Source organism: Aethina tumida, chromosome 5 (genome assembly GCF_024364675.1).
Source record: "Aethina tumida isolate Nest 87 chromosome 5, icAetTumi1.1, whole genome shotgun sequence".
Taxonomy (NCBI): domain Eukaryota; kingdom Metazoa; phylum Arthropoda; class Insecta; order Coleoptera; family Nitidulidae; genus Aethina; species Aethina tumida.
Window position 1 is genome coordinate 26276255 of NC_065439.1, and position 23567 is coordinate 26299821.

The 23567-nt window shown below is 28.4% G+C and overlaps 1 protein-coding gene across 13 annotated transcripts in view; it reads right to left on the bottom strand.

Moving 5' to 3' along the window:
* Positions 1 to 23567, bottom strand: part of LOC109602114 (polypyrimidine tract-binding protein 2) — a 319967-nt gene that overhangs the window by 90570 nt on the left and 205830 nt on the right. The window contains exon 2 of one of the 13 annotated variants that reach the window (XM_049967107.1): positions 3518 to 3542. The exons of the other annotated variants lie outside the window; for them this stretch is intronic. Within the exon in view, the coding sequence (XP_049823064.1) occupies positions 3518 to 3529 (12 nt within the window). The 5' untranslated portion in view covers positions 3530 to 3542. The remainder of the gene's footprint in view (positions 1 to 3517; positions 3543 to 23567) is intronic. 13 annotated transcript variants of the gene reach the window in all.

Sequence of the window (23567 nt, forward strand, 5' to 3'; positions counted from 1 at the left end):
CAGGCGTTGGTTTGTGTGAAATTTTGTGAACGGTGAGTAATTTAAAGGAGATTGCGACGATTTAATTTGTGAGGTGTGAACGATCTGCGTTGCGCCGGTTGTTTTGCAGAGCGTTCCGACCATCTGACATTCGCGTGTGACGGCTGATATCCAGCGTTAACGCTCCTTGAGCATCTTAACACTGGGAGTGCTATTAAATTTTATAAGTAGTTCGTTGTACGCGGTTCGAGCACCATTCGGAACGGCTGAAAAATCCATAAGCATCCAGCGACCGGCTACTAGATCTAATTATTGTAGTAAAGGCGCACATCAAACATCTGGTCAGCGCGTTCAATTAACGACGATGGGGGGGACTAATTGATGCAGCCCAGGAATTTCCACGGTGAAAAAATCTCGGACAATGGCATTATTGTACGGAAACTGGAGGATTATCTGACGAAGAAGTCGGTGGCATTGAACATATCTGACCTTGGACAACGAATAAGAGATTTGTTTGGGATGCTTCATTCACAATGGAAGAAAGAAACTATTTTAAATTGGTACGCTTCGTTGTTAGACTTACACGAGAAATTCCTAGTTCTACTGGTCGCTTTTAAAAAGTACATGGTTTTAAAAAATGTGTTTTTGCCAATAGACTTGGATACCAAAATAATTTTTATTATAAATGTAGTGATAAATAAAGATTGCCACATGGGTTTTTCACATTAATATTAAGTGCTTGTTTCCTGCCAATAATCAACATCATCTTTATTTATATCTGTATGTCTATAAGATATGATCAAAATCAACAATTGAAGTTATTATCTGTTATAAGAATTATAGAAAATTCACAATGTAGTAGTAGTAGTAGATTTTTGAATAATAATTAATTTAAAACAGACAAAGTCTACGTTAAAATACTTTAAATAATGTAAGTTATACTTGTATAATTTTAAAATAATTTTGAGGTAATAAAATTTTGTATAAAAAAAACATTTTACTGATAATTACTGTGATAATTTATGCTTTATATAAATGGATAATTAGATCAAGACCTATTAAGGATTTTTATATTCCATCAAAATTCGTCTAAAACTGAAGATAATTTGTAATATACAAAATTATTTTAATTATTATTATTTTTTAATAATTGTAGATGAAAGTTAGTTTTTCATTCCTAAAATAATAATAAAAATTAAACTGTAATAAAAACTACTAAATTTGGAATACTTTATTAATTATTTTCATAAATTTATATGAATTGAATTAATAATACTGAGAATTACTTTAATGAAGATAATTTGTAATAAATAAAATTATTTTATTTTTTTCATAATTGTGGCTGAAAATTAGTTACAAATTTGTCAGATTTATTAAAAAATTATGAGAAAAATTATCAGATATTTATTAGAAGTATTTTTGACTTATTTTTGAAAATATTTCAGTTCTAAAATAATAAAAAATAGATTAATATATTAAAAAATAATAAAAATAAAAGTGTAATAAGAACATTATTAAATTCAGAGTAGTTTATTAATTATTTTTATAAATTAATATGAATTGAATTAATAATAATGAGAATGAGTCGAATGAAGATAATTTCAAATAAATAAAATTATTTTAAATTTTTTTATATATTTAATTGTAGCTGAAGATTAGTTACAAATTTGTGACAATTATCAAATATTTATTAGATGTATTTTTGATTTTTAAACTGTAATAAGAACTTTATTAAATTCGGAATAGTTCATTAATTATTTTCTTAAATTTATATAAATTGAATTAATAATAATGAGAATTACTTAAATTAAACAAAATTGTTTTAAAATTTTTTATAATTGTAGCTGAAAATTAGTTACAAGTTTGTGACAATTAATGAGAATTTCTTCAATGAAGATAATTTATAATAAATAAAATTATTTTAATTTTTTTTATATAATTTCAGCTGAAAATTAGTTTTAAATTTGTGATAATTATCAAATATTTATTAGATGTATTTTTGAATTTTTTGAAAGCGTTTCAGTTCTAAAATAATAAAAAAACAAATTCATATATTAAAAAATTATAAAAATTAAACTGTAATAAGAACTTTATTATTTTCTTAAATTTAGATAAATTGAATTAATAATAATGAGAATTTCTTCAATGAAAATAATTTGTAATAAATAAAATTATTTTAATTTTTTTTATATAATTATAGTTGAAAATTAGTTACAAATTTGTAACAATTTTCAAATATTTATTAGACGTGTTTTTGAATTTTTTTGAAAATGTTTTAGTTCTAAAATAAAAAAAAAAATAGATTGATATATTAAAATTAATAAAAATTATACTGTAAGAAGATCTTGATTAAATTTAGGGTAGTTTATTAATTATTTTCATAAATTTATATGAATTGAATTAATAATAATGAGAGTTAATTCAATTAAGATAGTTTGTAATAAATAAAATTATTTATTTATTTATTTATTTATTTTTTTGATAATTGTGGTTGCAAATTAGTTATAAATTTATTGAATATTATTAATATTAAAATTTTTTGTAAATTTATAGTTAATAAAAGTTAAACTGTAATAAGAACTTTATTAAGTTTAGAGTAGTTTATTAATTATTTTCTTAAATTTATTTTAATTGAATTAATAATAATGAGAATTATTTCAATGTAGATAATTTGTAATGAATAATAAAAAGTTCTATAATTCTATTAATAACTTTCATTAATTTATTTTATAAAATTTATTGATTCTGTATAATGAAGGAGAATTATTTCACAACAAAAATTAAATGGTTATCCTTCGAAGATCATCAGATTATTACATTTAGTAATTATCCTTAATAATATATAATTTGCATAAAGAAAATTAAAGTAAAAAACTTGTATAATATTTTAGACTCAAATCACCAAGATTATATATTATTATCTAATAAATCAACATATACTCTGCTTGAGCATTCATTTTTAGCACTTCGTAGTTATAAATACTTTCACCCATTAATTTTTTTCATATACAATGTGATGATTTTGTAATGGTAAAAAATTAAAATATTAATATAAGGAGTTCATGCATTTTTTCGGGTATTCCCTTTGGCATGCCCCTTTCGTCGTCCAATTTGCATGTGTGCCCAGCGAAAAGTCTGCGGTTTCTTTTCAACGATTCCAATACGGCATGACTTTAATATCGTTGATGGTTTTGTAGTCCAGTGTCGATGTTATAAAGTTTACAACGTCTCAATATGTAGTTGTAACATTATACCGTCGTCGGAAACTAGTTCTGAATGGTATAAAGGAAACGACCATCGGGTTATTAGCCTGATGTAATTAAATAAAACTTGATCGTAGTTACACAGGAACTTTGTCATAATTGTAACTAACTATTCTGGTTAACTAGCCAGTGCATAAACATAAATACACTCTTTATGTGCATGAGATCTGTCGCAAAAAACTGTTCGAGTTATGCAACCGATAAAGTTTCAGAAGATCTGGCATCCGTCTTAAAACGGCGGTTCTCACCGATAAGCGTAAGGAATAAACTCTTACCGCGTCCAGCATTTTTGTAACATACCTGCAACAAAAAACGTATTGGATTTAGTCGGGCAAAACTAATTAAGGCATTACAAATGTAGTGTAAACATAATTAATGAATTAAATGGGAAACTAATTAAATCAGTCAAAGATTGTTGAACTAAGCTTATTAAATCTTCGCTCAGGTTTCTGCCTCACCGTGGCACCGAGTAAATTGGCTCTAAACTTATATTAAGATTATTTGAATGTCAATATGCCTGCTGGAAGTATAGACGTATCGGGGAGCTGTTTTAAGGAAGCAAAATGACTTATTAAGGAGGTAATTTTCGGCGCATTATTTGCACAAGCGGTCCCACTTTTTGTTTGTATTACCCAGGCACTGATTGAAACATCGATTCGATAAACGCCGTTCGAATTTGTATTTCCATAATTGTACAGTTTCACCGTAAAATTGCGAATTAAACCACCTGAGGAATTCGTATTTTTCTTTCGAACGTGCGATTTTCCGCCTGAGCAAACCAAATTAACCAGATTTACGGGATGGCGTGTCTATTTTGCGGGGAACTTACAACAGGATATTCCCCGTAATGTGACGGCTTAATGTCACAGAACATCGACGATTCCAGCTGCCGCGTTTCGAATTATTGTCGGCGACGTCAAAAATTAGCCATCAAAATCGACGGGCGTTTGGCAACAGCGTGTTGTTCTTCACGGTCTCGTTCTCTTACGCCATGTTATGTCGACAAACGCGTGTTTTCCTGTTCGAGTGCCTCCTTCGAGCGCTGCCCGTCGAACAAAGCTCGACGGCGATGCATGAACAGATTCGTCATAAATATGCAACGGCGTTTCTAAAGGTGCATCGCACGAACGTCGAGATATGCTAGGACGATCGTCGCACCGCAAGGATGAGTTACCGAAGGGGACGGCCAGAACTGGGGGAAGATTGAGCCGGGGCCGGCGTTTATTTCATTAATGCGATTCTTCAACCTGTTTGCTGAAAAAAAATCGTCACGCACAAGCAATGCCGGCCACTCACGTGTGTATCGGTGCAATGAATGCCTCGAAATGGAATTAATATGATGATATAAAGTGGTCATAACGTTTATTGCCCATAAAAGACAAAGGTGGATTTACAATAATAACTCGGCAACAAAAGGAACAATAACATCTCTAGGGGCTTGTGCACGTGTGAACTAAGGAAAGAAGGAGAATCATGAAAATAACTAAGATACAATTATAACTGGAAGGAGACAACATTAATTTTCAGAGTATTTAGTTGTGTATGTTTAACTGAAAATGTAAGCTGAAACTTGTTAAAAAATACCTCTATCCTGAACCAGGATTGATCCCTTGTTAAATAGTAAAAATGTTGTTAAGAAACAAAAATATAGAGAGATGATAATAAACTAGTCACAGATTTAAATTGAAGAGGACAATCTTAACTTTCAGAGATTTTTCATTGTGTAAATTTAACTGAAAATGTAAACTGTAACTTATTCAAAAATACCTCTATTCTGAACCAGGATTTATCCCTTGTTAAATAGTAAAAATGTTGTTAAGAAACAAAAATATAGAGAGATGATAATAAACAAGTCACAGATATAAATTGAAGAGGACAATCTTAACTTTCAGAGTTTTTTCATTGTGTAAATTTAACTGAAAATGTAAGCTGTAACTTGTTCAAAAATACTTCTATTCTGAACCAGGATTTATCCCTTGTTAAATAGCAAAAATGTTGTTAAGAAAAAAATGTAGAGATGATAATAAACAAGTCACAGATATAAATTGAAGAGGACAACCTTAACTTTCAGAGTTTTTTCACTGTGTAAATATAACTGAAAATGTAAGCAGTGACTTGTTCAAAAATACCTCTATTCTGAACCTCGATTTATCCCTTGTTAAATAGCAAAAATGTTGTTAAGAAAAAAATGTAGAGATGATAATAAACAAGTCACAGATATAAATTGAAGAGGACAACCTTAACTTTCAGAGTTTTTTCACTGTGTAAATATAACTGAAAATGTAAGCAGTGACTTGTTCAAAAATACCTCTATTCTGAACCTCGATTTATCCCTTGTTAAATAGCAAAAATGTTGTCAAGAAACAAAAATATAGGGAGATGATAATAAACTAGTCACAAATATAAATTGAAGAGGACAATCTTAACTTTCAGAGTTTTTTCATTGTGTAAATTTAACTGAAAATGTAAGTTGTAACTTGTTCAAAAATACCTCTATTTTGAACCATGATTTATCCCTTGATAAATAGCAAAAATGTTGTTAAGAAAAAAAAAAATGTAGAGAGATGATAATAAACAAGTCACAGATATAAATCGAATAGGACAATCTTAACTTTCAGAGTTTTTTCATTGTGTAAATTTAACTGAAAATGTAAGCTGTAACTTGTGCAAAAATACCTCTATTCTGAACCAGGATTTATCCCTTGTCAAATAGCAAAAATGTTGTTAAGAAACAAAAATATAGAGAGATGATAATAAACAAGTCACAGATATAAATTGAAGAGGACAATCTTAACTTTCAGAGTTTTTTCATTGTGTAAATTTAACTGAAAATGTAAGCTGTAACTTGTTCAAAAATACTTCTATTCTGAACCAGAATTTATCCCTTGTTAAATAGCAAAAATGTTGTTAAGAAAAAAATGTAGAGATGATAATAAACAAGTCACAGATATAAATTGAAGAGGACAACCTTAACTTTCAGAGTTTTTTCACTGTGTAAATATAACTGAAAATGTAAGCAGTGACTTGTTCAAAAATACCTCTATTCTGAACCTCGATTTATCCCTTGTTAAATAGCAAAAATGTTGTCAAGAAACAAAAATATAGGGAGATGATAATAAACTAGTCACAAATATAAATTGAAGAGGACAATCTTAACTTTCAGAGTTTTTTCATTGTGTAAATTTAACTGAAAATGTAAGTTGTAACTTGTTCAAAAATACCTCTATTTTGAACCATGATTTATCCCTTGATAAATAGCAAAAATGTTGTTAAGAAAAAAAAAAATGTAGAGAGATGATAATAAACAAGTCACAGATATAAATCGAATAGGACAATCTTAACTTTCAGAGTTTTTTCATTGTGTAAATTTAACTGAAAATGTAAGCTGTAACTTGTGCAAAAATACCTCTATTCTGAACCAGGATTTATCCCTTGTTAAATAGCAAAAATGTTGTTAAGAAACAAAAATATAGAGAGATGATAATAAACAAGTCACAGATATAAATTGAAGAGGACAATCTTAACTTTCAGAGTTTTTAAATGTGTAAATTTAACTGAAAATGTAAGTTGTAACTTGTTCAAAAATACCTCTATTTTGAACCAGGATTTATCCCTTGATAAATAGCAAAAATGTTGTTAAGAAAAAAAAAAAATGTAGAGAGATGATAATAAACAAGTCACAGATATAAATCGAAGAGGACAATCTTAACTTTCAGAGTTTTTTCATTATGTAAATTTAACTGAAAATGTAAGCTGTAACTTGTTCAAAAATACCTCTATTCTGAACCAGGATTTTTCCCTTGTTAAATAGCAAAAATGTTGTTAAGAAACAAAAATATAGAGGGATGATAATAAACAAGTCACAGGTATAAATTGAAGACGACAATCTTAACTTTCAGAGTTTTTTCATCGTGTAAATTTAACTGAAAATGTAAGCTGTAACTTGTTCCAAAATACCTCTATTCCGAACCAGGATTTATCCCTTGCTAAATTGCAAAAATGTTGTTAAGAAACAAAAATATAGAGAGATGATAATAAACAAGTCACAGATATAAATTGAAGATGATAATCTTAACTTTCAGAGTTTTTTCATTTTGTAAATTTAACTGAAATAGTAAGCTGTAACTTGTTCAAAAATACCTCTATTCTGAACCAGGATTTATCCCATGTTAAATAGCAAAATTTTTGTTAAGAAACTAAAATATAGAGGGATGATAATAAACAAGTCACAGATATAAATTGAAGACGACAATCTTAAGATTCAGAGTTTTTTCATTATGTAAATTTAACTGAAAATGAAAGCTGTAACTTGTTCAAAAATACCTCTATTCTGAACCAGGATTTATTGTTATTGTTAAATAGCAAAAATGTTGTTAAGAAACAAAAATATAGAGAAAGGATAATAAACAAGTCACAGAAATAAATTGGCGAAGACAATCTCCAAGCTTTCAGAGATCTTAACTGTGTAAAATTAACTTAAAAACCAGGATGTATTCCTTGCTAAAATAGCAAAAATCTTGTTAGGAAGCAAAAAATATAAGGAGTCAAATATGTCATGTTTTTAACTGTGTAAATTTAACTGAAAATGTAAGCTGAAACTTATCCAAAAAAGCTTGTACCCTTAATCAGGATTTATCCCTGGTTAACTGGCAAGAATGTTGAAACAAAAACCAGCGGTGCTTTATCTACCGCAAATTAGCGTAATTTTGTAGCACCCATTAGTGCCAACAACCCTCTAACATTATCGATAAGTTTGTCCACGGTTATCCCTCTTTCGGAAATCGACTGGATTCCGAGTAAAGTTAATTTCGATCGTACTTGGTGGCTGCCATAAATTTGGCAGCATTTGTAATTTGCAGTTTCCTTTCTGTTCGCCGAACGCCGACTAATCTATATAATTCCAGCAACTTTATCTACCGAATCGTTGCCAACGCCCCGCTAATGAAATTAATCCTATGTAAGTTACCTCAATTTAACAATTAGCCACTCGTTTTACGAGATTATTTACATTTTATTCCACCTTATCCGGGATTTATTTGGTCGGCTTCGGCCAAATTGAATAAAACGAATTTAACAGGGGGGGAGGGTGGATCGCGTTACAGCAAAAATCTGAGTTCATCCAATCGATGGTTAAAATAGAACGGGGAAATCTGTCTATAATTAGTTTACTGCGCACATAAAACATAACACATTACAATAACAGTAAACAATGAGTAAGATGTTGCGAATAGGTCGGGAGCCTTGCTGGCAACGCGGCGTAAGTTCCATGTACACGGGTTTGTTTAAAGGTCGCGGCGTCGAGAACGAAACGCAAAAGTTGCGCATTCCTCGCATTCTTATCGCAATTGTTTTCGTCCGTTTCCAGTTCCCGAAGTGATCCGGAACAATGAGTTATTGCCCCTCTGCGGGCATCCGAAAGGCACCGGCTAATCTTAATCTTTAAATTGGCCATCGACAAAATGGGCACCGGGAAGGAAAACAACGCAGTTTACAAATAGTTATCTGGAAGTTTTCCCCCCGGCCGGTTTAATTTTGCGGGCCGGACGTTTTTGGGGGGTAATAATCCGGCTGTGGGACAACTTTTCAAAGATCCTTTTCACGATACGTTTATCGAAATTAAAACTACCGGAGTGGAACTGTCTAATTGTGAGACGACGGCGACAACACAAAAATACGATTGGCCCCAAATTGTACTTCTTTGCTTCGGTAACTCAATCGGACATAATAAAATAATAAATCAATCAAATTTATTTCGCAACGCCGGTCTAATATTTTAACGGGACAGCCAATATTTACTTGAATGGCTTCCATATTCCGGCCTGTCAGCCAGTCGTTATAACCGAAGTCAATAGCAGTCGTTCAGATATCTCTCACACAATCAAATTCTCATAGGGTTCCGTTTCTCATTTATTTTCTTGCCAAGTAAATGAAAGGTGCACTTTCGGTTTCGATATTTGAGTGCGTGTTGTGTATTTATTTACGTGGTTGGTTAATAATAAATGTAAATTGGGTAATGACATTAATACATCACAACCTATATTAATAGTAAATTATTACGTGTGTATTAATTAGTTATGTTGAAATTTGAAGCTTAAACAAAAATTTCATTGATTGAATTTTATTTCGGTGGAATATATGTATATAAAAATATTAAACTTAAGGATTTGCATTAAAATTAATGTCAGTAGAAAACAAAAACAATTATGTAGGTATGCATGATTTAACAAAATTTTTATTGCAACATAAAACGTAAAAAAACAATTTCTTTAAATAATAAAAAAACAATTTACTCAAGTATTGTTTGGAATAAAATTAGTAAGTACTTATAATTTATTATACTATTGACAAATTCTCTTAAAAAACAATGTAAATGTTAATGAGTGGACTTCGGCATTTATTTATTAATAATTACTACAGCAGAATATATTTTAAAATTGGAAAGTAGTATATTAGAAATTGATAATTAAAAATAAATATTGGAAATCGTTTAAAATATCTGATTATAAAGATTGTTTAGAAAAAAATATCTTATGTGTTAAATTATTTCTATACAAAATGCACATGAAAGGATTTTAAAATCCTGAAATAGTTCGGGAAAGGTTCATATTAGATATAAAATATAAAATTCATAATTTGGGCAAAAATAATCCATCGGAGTGATTCTGATTAGTTTAAAAAATCTTATATTTTTCTTTGTTTTTTACTCGTTTTTCACTTTTAAAATTTCTGGGCCAAATTTATATTTTTTCACATTTCATAATATTTCAGATTTCATATTATATCATATTTCATATTTCATATTATTTAATATTTCATATTATTTCAAATTTTATAATATTTCATATTATTTCATATTCCATATTATTTCAGATTTCATAATATTTCACATTATTTCAGGTTTCATAATATTTCGCATTATTTCATATTTCATAATATTTCATATTATTTCATATTTGATATTATTTCAGATTTCATATTATTTTAGATTTCACTTTATTTCATATTTCATTTCATATTATTTCAGTTTTCATATTATTTCATATTCCATATTATTTCATATTTCATAATATTTCGCATTATTTCATATTTCATATTATTTCATATTATTTCAGATTTCACATTTTTTCATATTATTTCGCATTCACATTATTTCATATTTGATATTATATCAGATTTCATATTTTTTCAGATTTCACTTTATTTCATATTTCATTTCATATTATTTCATATTCCATATTATTTCAGATTTCATACTATTTCATATTCCATATTATTTCAAATTTCATATTTCATATTTCATATTATTTCATATTTCATAATATTTCATATTATTTCAGATTTCACATTATTTCATATTATTTCGTACTCATATTATTTCATATTTCACATTATTTCATATTTCACATTATTTCATATTTCATATTATTTCATATTTCATATTATTTCATATTTCATAATATTTCATATTTCATACAAACATTTGAACTAAAATAAATTGGGCCATATTAACTTACTTCCATGAAAAAATAGTAGTTATTAAGTGATATTCTGGAATTTTCAGAAACAACAAACAACATCATGATAATTAGGAAATTTCAAAAGAAAAATGATAAATTCTATTTTTCAGAAAATTAATTTCAGAATAACAGCTAGTCGTAAAACTAATCCAGTTTGAAATAAAGTTCAGTAATTGTGTGACTTTTTCAGGAAAACTTAAAATTAAATAGATTTTAACACTTGAAATTAAAATATAAAGAAATTTGCTTCAGTTTTACGTACTTATGATTAAAACCCAACATTTAACGACGTAAATCTCCGAGAGCCCTTTGATCCATTATATATTTCTAGTACATAAATAAAAGCACAACTTTCAGTATAATTAATATATTTTTTAATTTTTTTATATTTTTAAAATAATGGATAAAGAACCTTTAACATAATATTAACCGTATAAATGGAAATGTAATATAACACAGTTAATTAAAATTTCTGCGGATGCGTTTTTCCATTGAAGTACGAACCCACAGACAATAATTACGGCACGAAATCGGCCGTCGGGCGTACGAACATTGCGCGTCCATTTCCTCTTGAGCCCATCGAATTCGGCGGCAAACAGTCCGACTAATCGGCCAAGTCAGTTAACCAAAACTAGCGGCCGCGTCGAATTGAATCAATGGCAATTAATAAGTAAATGATCGGCCGTGCGGGAGCCGATTTAGGCGATTTGGCCGGCGGACGTGTTATCCGTGCGGCATCTAAATAATTGAATGTTGCGAAAACGTTTTCGGTCCGCGGTCCGCCACGGCCGTGGCACCCGGCACGGGAGCGCGAGGGGGCTTAATCTTTGGGATCCATGAATACAAATGCGGGCGGGCGTTATTAGTATTCCGGGGGCCCTCGAACATACAAATTCATATCCGCCACTCGGCCTGCCCAAATCGGATATTGTGACGTAACTTGGGCCACTGTCGGTCACTAACATTGGACGGTCAAACATCATCAATTTGTTTGATCCCAGATAGTTTCGCCACGATCCTTTCGGGGCTCGTAGTATTCAATTAATTTATAATGTTTATTATTGTTATTAATTAACTGTCATAACGGCCAACATAACTCATCGAAAGGTTATAGTTTCTTGTTTATGCATCAGAAATTTTATTGTTTCAATTTCTTCTTAGATTATATAAATGTATTTAAAATATTTATTAACGTTTAGAGTTTCTCTGATTTGTCATTATTTCTTACACAAGGAAAATGTACAAGCAAACATTATAAAACTCAAATTCTTTCTGATAGGTTAATGAATTTGGAATATTAAAAGAAAAAAAAAATAATGTAAAAATATATGAGATGAATAAAATATAGCTTTAATTTCTTATTAAATTTCAAAAAATGGTACAAATAAATAAAATAAAAGTTAATAACGTTTGAAGTTGGTCAAATTTGAGATAGTCTTCTCAAAGTAATTTCTTGAAAAAGTTTAAGAAAAGACCACCGAATCTTTTAAACAATAATTCCTGATTCCTTTCTAAATTACTAATAGAAAATGTACGACTCTTTTTGTTAGGCATTTAGAGTTGGCAGATTTTAAAGAAAAAAAATTAACATGATACAGTCTTTTTTACTCAAACTTTGATACAATTTAAATATATAAGATGAAATAACTGAATCTATAAAATACAATATTTATTAAATTTTGGGAGTTAATTTCGAAAAAAAAAAAATATTTATTTTTGAATAAAATAATATAAACAAGTTCCCACTAATAATTTTGTTATATAACTTTAATTTTTATTATATTAAAAAAAATAGAGGATGGTACATTTTAAATAAAAAAGTTAATAAAGTTTGACGTTAGTCAAATTTGTAATGATCTTACCAAAATAATTTCTTGAAAAAGTTTAAAAAAAGACCAACGAATCTTTTAACCAATGATTCCCGTTTCCTGACATGGAAATTCCTGCTTTCTAAACTAATAATAGAAAATGTACGACTCTTTTTGATAAGCATTTACAGTTGGCACATTTTAAAGAGAAAAATTAACATGGCACAGTTTTTTTACTCAAACTTTGATAGAATTAATATATATATATATATATAATAATATATAAGTTGAAATAACTGAATCTATAATATGCAATATTTATTAAATTTTGGGAGTTAATTTCGAAAAAAAATATTTATTTTTGAATAAAATAATATAAATAAGTTCCCACTAATAATTGTGTTATATAACTTTAATTTTTATTATATTTAAAAAAATAGAGGATAGTACATTTTAAATAAAAAAATTAACAATGTTTGAAGTTAGTCAAATTTGTGATGGTCTTACCAAAGTAATTTCTTGAAAAATTTTTAAAAAATACCAACGAATCTTTTAACCAATGATTCCTGTTTCCTGACATGGCAATTCCTGCTTTCTAAACTCATAATAGAAAATTTACGACTCTTTTTGATAGGCATCTACAGTTGGCAGATTTTAAAGAAAAAAATTAATATGGTAGTCTTTTTTACTCAAACTTTGATACAATTAAAATTTATAAAAAATATATATGTTGAAATAACTGAATCTATAAAATTCAATATTTATTAAATTTTGAGAGTTAATTTCGAAAAAAATATTTATTTTTAAATAAAATAATATAAACAAGTTCCCACTAATAATTTTGTTATATAACTTTAATTTTTATTATATTTAAAAAAAATAGAGAATGGTGCATTTTAAACAAAAAAGTTAACAACGTTTGAAGTTAGTCTAGTTTGTGATGGTCTTACCAAAGTAATTTCTTGAAAAAGTTTAAAGAAAGACCAACAAATCTTTTAACTAATGATTCCTGTTTCCCGACATGGCAATTCCTGCTTTCTAAACTAATAATAAAAAAATATACTCTTTTTGATAGGCATATATGTCCAATAGGCAGATTTTAAAGAAAAAAATTAACATGGTAGTCTTTTTTACTCAAACTTTGATACAATTAAAACATATAAAAACATATAATAAGTTGAAATAACTGAATCTAAAAAAATAATAATAAACAATTTTCCTCTAATAATTTTTTATATACCTTTTATTTTTTATTATATTAAAAAAAAAATAGAGGATGGTACATTTTAAATAAAAAAGTTAATAAACAATTTTCTACTAATAATTTCTTACTTTAATTTCTTATCAAATTAAAAAAAAAATACAGAGGTTGGTACATTTAAAATAAAAAAGTAATATTTCAAGTAAGCCGAAGATTTTAAATATAATTAAAAAGTATAAAAATATACGAGATGTAATAATAAACTGAAATAATTTCATTAAAAAAATATATTCTAATTTAAAGGAAAACATTGGTTAAATAATTCAACACGTTCATCTGCTGTTCTATATGTTACCAGAAACTGAATAAAAAGCGTTAAATTAAAATTATCATAAAACTAATCCCCTTTTGTTTATTAAACTTTTATATGAACAATATAATTCCCAGCTAAAACGTTATCATTAACGTTAGTAGTTTAAAATAATTGTTTTTTTGTTTTACGTGCATTTTAATAAATTAAACCATAGAACTTGATTAAAATTTGTGCCGCCACCTTCTTTCTTTCGCATCATGATTTTGTACCTAACATTATTCACAAATGCATGACCAGATTTATATTTCAAAACAACATATTCGGCATAATACATATAATTATTCCGGAACAGTATTTTTTGTTTATGGCACACGAAACAACCCGTAGATTAGAATGTTTCAGTAATATATCACCGCAAATGACCCACCTGTTGTTGCTGAAGAGCACGATAATATTTCACAAACGAACATTTTAAAAATAGATTACACGACATAATAAAGGCAATACGGTCGCGTGATACACATATTTTTATGTCACACCGGAGTCCACCCCCCCGTACGCCGCAAACGCACACGAATTTCATAGTTATCGATTCCGGAACGGAATATTAATATTATCGCCCGTAGGAACCCGGGCAATTATTCAAGGAGTCGCGTGCCCCGACTGACAAAACGGGAACGCGGATAAAAACCGGAACGGCACCGCCATACTTCACTAATTGAAAGCGACAAATCAAGCGGGGGCGGTCTGTCGCTAAATAATCGCCCGGTCGCCTCGCAAATCTGCCAGTTTTCTGGAACGGGGCCAGAATGCGGAGGCATAATTAATTTGGACACATGTAAAGCGAGGAAGCACGCATCATTTAACTGTAATTTTCTCATATTAATCTTACGGCAATTGGTTCGAGGAGCCCAACGCCACATCTCCTATTCTCAGAAGTGCTTTATTTATGTGTCGAAGATCAGATGATGCTCCAAAAATATTGTTTTTGCATACCAACAATAATTAATAATAATATTAATATTTCATCTTTAAATTTCTTCTATAAAACAAGTCTATATTTTAATAAAAAAGGGAAAATAAGAAGTTTAAATTAATAAGAAATTAGCTTAGACCAAACTGTATGATTGTCTGTGTAAAAAATAAATAATATTTTATGTAGGCTGTTTAATTTTAGTTCACAAATTAACACAGCGAAAGGGTTGATATCGAATAATTTTGTGACCAACTTTTTGCATAAAATTTGCTTACATTACAAGATAATAAATTATATCGCCCCTTTTTAAATCCCTTAACAAGTCTATTTAAAACTGCCGACGAAGAAAAATGAATCCAATTTTCGGTGCGCATTCCAAAGACAATTTCACACCTGATCGTATTTGTAGAAAGACAAAAAGTGGCGGATAAAATTTTGATTCGACGTATTAATTCGTCGTAATCCACGGATAATTCATCGCTCACGTAAATCCGTTAACAAATCAATCCGACCCTTTTTTTACGGCGCGCCGGGACTTAATTATGTCTGGCCTGACGGTTCGATTGTTCACCTCCCGCGACAATTTATTGCAGCCCGTTAAAGAGTGACAGAAAAGAAAATTGTCCAATACGACGTGCCGGTGTTACCCGTTTCCCGTCAACCGAGACGATCCTACGGGCTCTTCCGGACGAAAACTCCAATCAATATTTGAGTAACTCGCCTCAAACTACGCGAACGTTTGATATTCAATTTATTGGGTTCCCATGTTTACAGTTTCTTTCCTGAACTGACCTTTTCATCCCAACTTTTACCATTGTGAATGTGTGGACTCAAAAAATTAATTAAGCTTTTTTGTATTAATTAAGACAATAAAACTGCAGGTGGCCAGTTTATGAAATAAATTTATATAATTTACATGTTTATAGAGACAAAATTAGTACTTAATTAATTTCCAGATGGATGATCATACGCGTTTTATCCAATACAAACGTTAATTTAATACAAAAGTATTACACATTTAATGGGTGTTAACAAACAGTTTACGTGTGTCAGAGTCTAGTTAATTATAATTTTAATTAACCATTGCGAAACAAAGGAATTACTTTAATTCAAAACTTTTAATTAATGCAATTAGAAGTTGCGAGCTGCTTATTATCCATCACAACGAATGCAAATTCGCCCAGAATGTTTCACCAATTGTCATGCCATCAGTACCGTGAAATTTGAAGTCATTCTTCAAAAGGTTATTGATATTTAACGTCGAGTTCATAGTGAAGAAGGTCACTATCTTTTTTTTTTCTCATACTCGGTATGACTCACTGGCACATTGAACTATTAATAGATGTTATTGTGTTTGAGACTTTGTGTCATTTTGCAGGAATGTACTTATTTTAATTTTTTTTGTTATTTGTGCAGGTAAGTCTGATGTCATATTGTAAAAGCTGTTTTTTGACCCCAAAATTCTATGAAAATTTAAAAACTATTATATTAATAAAACATTGATAAGTGCTCATCTAATTTATTTCAGACGCATGATGATGCAACAAATGCTGTTTTTGGCTCCCAAATACTGTGAAAATTGAATTTTCTCAATATTATTTTATTGAGACTTTGTAACATTTGCAGAAATTAATTTTATTTGGTACTTGAAAATGTTTTTCGACTTCAAAATTTTATAAAATTGAATTTTTATAAGTTTCTTAATATTATTTTAATTGAGACTTTGTGACATTTGCAGGAATTAATTTTATTTGGTACTTGAAAATGCTGTTTTTTGATTTAAAATGATATAAAACTGAATTTTTATAAGTTTCTTAATATTATTTTAATTGAGACTTTGTGAAATTTGCAGGAATTAATTTTATTTGGTATTTGAAAATCCTGTTTTTCGACTTCAAAATGTTATAAAACTGAATTTTTATAAGTTTCTTAATATTATTTTAATTGAAACTTTGTGAAATTTGCAGGAATTAATTTTATTTGGTACTTGAAAATCCTGTTTTTCGACTTCAAAATGTTATAAAACTGAATTTTTATAAGTTTCTTAATATTACTTTAATTGAAACTTTGTGAAATTTGCAGGAATTAATTTTATTTGGTACTTCAAATGCGATTTTTTGACTTAAAATTTTATAAAATTGAATTTTTTAAGTTTCTTAATTTTATTTTAATTGAGACATTGTGACATTTGCAGGACATACTGTGACTGAGTCTTTGTAATACTGTGCAGGAATTGTTTCGTCCTATTTAAAGTTTTTTTGGTACTTAATAATCAAGTTAAGTTCAAAAACAAAACTAAAATTTAATAACCATCATATATTTCTTAACCTTAGATTAATAAAAAAAATAGAAAACTTCCCTAAAATAAGCCTCGCAATATAAAATAGCCCGGCTCGATTTAAACAATGAGTGACTGGGCCTTTGTGGTTCGGTACAGTTAACAATTTTGTATGTCAGTCCCCTCGGCTCGTTCGGTTAATAAACTAAATAAAGCCGGTAGCAAAAGGTGAGCCGGGCCCATTATTGGGGCCATGGAAATAACATAACAGCCTCCCGACATCATAATTAAACCTTTAGGCCTGCCAGGCGCACAATATTGAGCAGTAATTCCGTTTAAAATCTTTGGCGCTCGTGCGCCCCGTCTTAATCCTTCGCGGCACCCGGGCACGGGGGATACGTACGTAATTTTCGCCGACTCGTATGCGAAATCTTCAAAGCGATATTACTTAACTCCGCTTTAAGGTGCTTGCATTAGTCTTCTCCGTGGATGCATTCAATATAGATGCGGTTTCATTTTTATTCCTCTATTTAAGGCAATTCTTGACTTATGGAGGCTTCGTAGCTTTACTCATGAATGTTTAATTGGCCGACATATTTTTGATGGTGCACATTATCGTTAGTACCAATAAATTCCTTGGATATTACTACAGGACTTTGGATAATACTCGTTATCGTCAATTTATGGAGATAATTACCAATGGATAAAATATACATATTTATTAAAAATTAATAAACTTGTGAGCAAATTGTGGTAAATATTACAGATGATAATATAAATACAACGAGTGAACGATCTTACAAAAGCTATAAAACGTTTATTATGTGTTTTAGGTTTATGGTTTTAATTTAATCATGATATATAAAAGCACTAAAGTCATGTAGATTTTGTTGTACTGACTATCAAATATTTACGAAAAAGTAATAAAAATATAAATGATAAAATCTTCTTTTAGTCACATTTATTTCGTACAATTTTGTTACTCTAGTAAATGTATTTTTATTTTAACAATACTCAATAAAAACGGTTATTTAATGACATAAAAACGTAATAAAATATTGAATCCACATTTTTAAAAATACATACGACAAAAAATGTTTATAAATAATATTTTTACGATGTTCCTTTAATTTCGAAGTAACTTTAATATAAGTTTAATTCATTTTTACACATTATTATAAAACTTCTTTTATTTTATAAAATGTTGCATATATTTTTCTGAATAGAGCAACTTTAATGTTGAAAAGGACTGTATAAATGCAGAAGGAATGACATACATAAATAAGCATATAGAATAAATTAGTTTAAAATCTACAAATTATGAATTGAATTAAAAAACAAACATGAGAAACATTAAAATAACGAAGGACCATTGTGTTAAGCACCGGATTTTAATTATGAAAAGGATCATAATATGATGCACATAATAAACGGAGAATGCTATTTAAATTGATTCTAAAACCAATTATTATGTATTATTAATTTAAAGTAGCTGCATTTATACGTTCGTTCACTTTTATGGACCGTGATTCATTAAACGTGTTCTGTTAGAGAAACTACATAATATGAAATTAAAGTTATCATTATAAACCATCTGAATTTTTAATAATTTAATCGCGGAAACAATAAATTATTATAAAAGTAACATTTAGCGATATCCGGCGCGAGTTACTTACACGCATTATTATAAAATAACACTTTTATCAACGGCCTACGTGAATAATAGAAATTTTAATTGAAACCGCATCGAGACATCCGATACGCCCATTAAATCGGCGATATTAGATTACAAGTACATGCTAGCCTATCGACGATTAAACGGCCGGTTAATTACCGCTGCGAATTTTAATTGAGATTAACTAATATTTATCAATTGCGCCCGAATCTGCACATGACAACGGGGGGCGAAATATAACATTCGGTTAGCCCCGAATGGAAGGATGACGTCCGTATGAAATTTGATTAAACGGCAACGAAAACCGTGGTGCAAATATCAAAACCGCGGAAAACGACCCGAAGGGCATTTAATCAATAATAATTAATAACCATACGGCCGTGTGCTTCCTGCCGAATTCGGTTTGCGACCGGAACAATTAGTAAATAACAATAATGTAATTATTTCTTGGTAATTTGGCTTTTAAAATGTTTTACGGTTACATTAATGAAATAAACCATCTAATATGGTGTGATAATTATGTTTATAGAACTTTTATCTCCCCACAATTTTTATTTATAATAGATCTATAAACAAATTAAAATTAATTGTAGTTGTCTGTATATAATAATTTTAAAATAAACATAAAATATATTAAGGAAACTTTATATGTTAAATGTGCACGTATAATTTCTGAAGTAATTAATTTTATTGTGATAGTAAAAATTTTTTTTGATATATTAATTTAAAAATATTAAATCCTTTTAGAGTAAAAATTAATAATAAAAACATTTTATAATATTTTATCATAAAATGTCTATTAAATTTATATTCGTATTCATTTGTAATTAAAAAAGAATAAAATTAAATGAGGAATTGTAACAGGATTTGTTGTTTCATTAAATTTATATTTATATATTTTTTGGCATTTCCTAAATATTTATTTATTGGTTACTTACTGATATCATAAAAAATAGTTGTTTTAAATTCTTCAAGTTGTATTTTATAATGAAATAATTTTTAATTAGATTTAATATAAAATTATTTACTAAACAATTTAAAATTATAAATGTCTTTGGCGTAAAATAGAATAAGCTATAATTTTTTTATTACAAAATATAATTTATTAATTTATTTATTTTCACATTTTTGTTATTAAAAAAGAGTAAAATTAAATGAAAAATAGTAATAAACTATATTGTTTTACTAATTTAACTTTATTAAAATATTATTTTAATAAATATTTTGTATATATGTTCCTATTATAAAAAAATCTAGTTATTTTAAATTTTAATTAAATTTCAAAAATCTCATTTATTAATCAAATTAAACACATTAAATCGGTTTACCACAGAAAAGAATAAGTTAAATTATTTAATTAGTATTAAATTTACTTCAAAAAGAACAAATAAACGAAGAATTTTAAAAAGGATTTTATTTCTTTTTTACTAAAACCTTATTTTTTATGTATATTTTCTGAATACTTATTTATTGGTTAGAATAATATTATTGAACATGTTCGTATTATAAAGAAATCAAGTTATTTTAAATCATTCGTGGGTGTAATAAAATAAATTTTAATTAAATTTCAAGAACCCCATTTATTAATGAAAAACTCATTCAATCTCTTTAGCATAGAAAAGAATAAGTTAAATTATCTAATTAACATTAAATTTACTTCTAAAGATGCAAATAAACGAAGAATTTTATTATTATAAAAAAATCTAGTTACCTTTTTGTGAAAAAAAATTATTTCTAATTAGATTAAAAAAACTCAATTTGTTAATCAATTTTAAAAAATTTAATCGATTTAGATGTTATTAAAAAAAAGTACAAATAAATGAAGAATTTTAAACAGGATTTTTTACTAATTTAATTTAATTGAAATCTTATTTTTTATATATTTTATTTCTAGATTTCCTGAATACTGAAAAAATTCAGAAAGAATTCAGAAAACTAATTTTAAATTAATTTATACTTATTTTTTTAGTTAGAATAATATTTTCTTGATTATATTTTTATTAAAAAATCTACTTATTTAAATGTCCTTTCTTGTTTTTATGTGTTAAAAACATATGATAAAAGTCTGTGATAGTTTTAATACCATGAAAATGTTACCAAACACACCTTAATTACTTTTTATTAGTTTATGTGATTCAGTAACTAAGTTTTTTACATATTAATAATGTTTTAGTGTTCAAAATATCTGATTGGAAGAAGAGCTTCCGTATACAATTTCCAATAAGCAGAGTAGTACCTAGCTATTGTAATTTTATCGCATCCGACAAAGTAAAGAGTTAAGACCTCATAAACAATGTGTTCAGCAAAGGGTAACGCAGTAGATGCCGCATGAAATTTTGATGACAATAAAAGGATATACCCAGCAAGAACCTCATAAATATTGCACAGAAATATGTTCCGATAAGTCCCCGACTCCAGTGGGCGAGCATCAAAAGTCCAATAAAGATTACCATTACTAAGTCGTCGGCAAAGCTCCCGCGTATCTTGTAAATACCGAAAAAATGTAATGCCAAAAGGAATAAAAACACAAACGCGCACCGGCCCCAGGTCCGCATATCCTTCATGGCCGAGTGTTTTTGATGGACCTAAGCCACACATCGGGTCTGCACTTTATGACAAATCAAAAGGACAACCTTTCCCCACCCCCGCTTCTTTGTGGCAGTTTTCTTTGACCCGTTTCGTCGTCCCGTTCGCCGGCCAAATTGAAAACGTTTTGTCGTCGCAGCGGCCGCCGGAAAGCGAAAGAGCAAAGGAGGGCCCGGCCACGCAAAATGGACAGCGCAAGTTTCAACCCGATCCTTTTGTGCCCCGTTCGCTAATTGACAAACATTTTTGGTGGATTTACAGGTGTCCTGCACCTTCATTTTTGGGATAATATCCCGAAAACAAATTCGCACCAGGACGAATAAAAATTTCATCGGATCACAGGTGTCGACGTTTCAATGCTCAAACGGGTTTTAAAAGGGAAAACCACTGAGTTGTTAAATGCGAATTACGCCATTATCGCTGGCGCTCCTATCATTTTTGGCTTTGCGATTTTTCGTCCGGGTCCCGCACCAAATACAAAACTCAATCTTCCATAACAAATTAACACTGCCAATATACCCTTAAATATATAATATAAAAAAGTGTTCCCCTTTCTTTTGTGCACCAACAAGACCGTGTTATTTATTCCGAAAACGGTCGTACAAGTAATGAAACAACAATGTTTTCGGCGTTGTATTTTAATAAACACATTCCATGTTAATTAAAATGCGAGTTTTAGGAATTATTTCCGCTTGAAAATAATTAAGGAGATGTTCTAAGGTTCTTGTTACTTGGGGTATTGAACTCTTTATGTGTAGGAACAAAGACTGACTTACTACACTTTGATATTAATACCCGGAATGTTGTTGTTTTCATAAAACTAATGTGAATCGAGCTTATGACCAATCTAAATGAGGATATTGATACATTGATGAGATTCGATGATTTTTGTGAGGCAAATCCAATTTCGTTCGGTTACGTTTTCGTTTTCTGATCAGTTTTTTCGATCTCAATATTGAGGAAGTCATTATGTAATCATGGCAGACCATAATGGTCTTGTTAAGGAAATTGCACAATTATCTACAGCTAATAATTATTTCGAAGCATTAACCTCTTTTGACACGTATAATTCTGGAACATTTATTTGCTTTCCACTTTGTTTTTATAATTATTTTGGCAAGTCTATGTATTGTTTAGTTATATTAATAATATTATGAAACTTAAAAATGTATAAATATTTTACGTTTTAAATTTAAGTGCAATTTTTTAATCAACATTATAAAAACTATTTTATGTATTAAATCATTTATTAATAAATTACCTCATTTTATGTTATTTATTTTTATGGGAATTTTGTCTATAAAATTAAGTAATACATTTGAAAGTCTTGTTGATTAGTTCACATTGCCCCTAAACATTTTCAAAAAAAATGTTATTCTCAATTAAAAGGATACAACCAAAGTTTCCAAAATGGTGCTAAAAAATTAAATTTATATGCTTATAATTATAGAGCAGAAATAAAATATTAAAAAGATAATTTTATTCTTTAAAGTTTAGAACAATGTATCTTTTTTAGAACTTAATATTCTATGAGACTCAAGACAATATAATGTTTTATAGGATATACATGAAGTTACCACTTCTTTAAAAATTATTACATGCTTAGAATTTTAATTAATCTGAGAATGGGGAATCTAGAAATTTATAAATTTTATTTAATAAAATCTAAGTCACTAAAAATACATATTTAGTAGAATTTAATTTGCCATATGATATTTTTAATTCAGTAAAAGAGTAAATAAATTAATAATAATTAATATTATAATATAGCCAAATTCCTTATTAGAAAATTGATATTCTGTACAATAATAATTTGTAAAAGTTACATAAAATAGCATTTATTTTTTCTTCTGTTTAACGTTTTCCAACCCTTGGACATCAATTGATTAAGAAAAATGATATATATTTTATTAAATTTTTCAGTGATAAAAATATTCAGGTTATTATATTATTCTAAAATATCGATTGTCT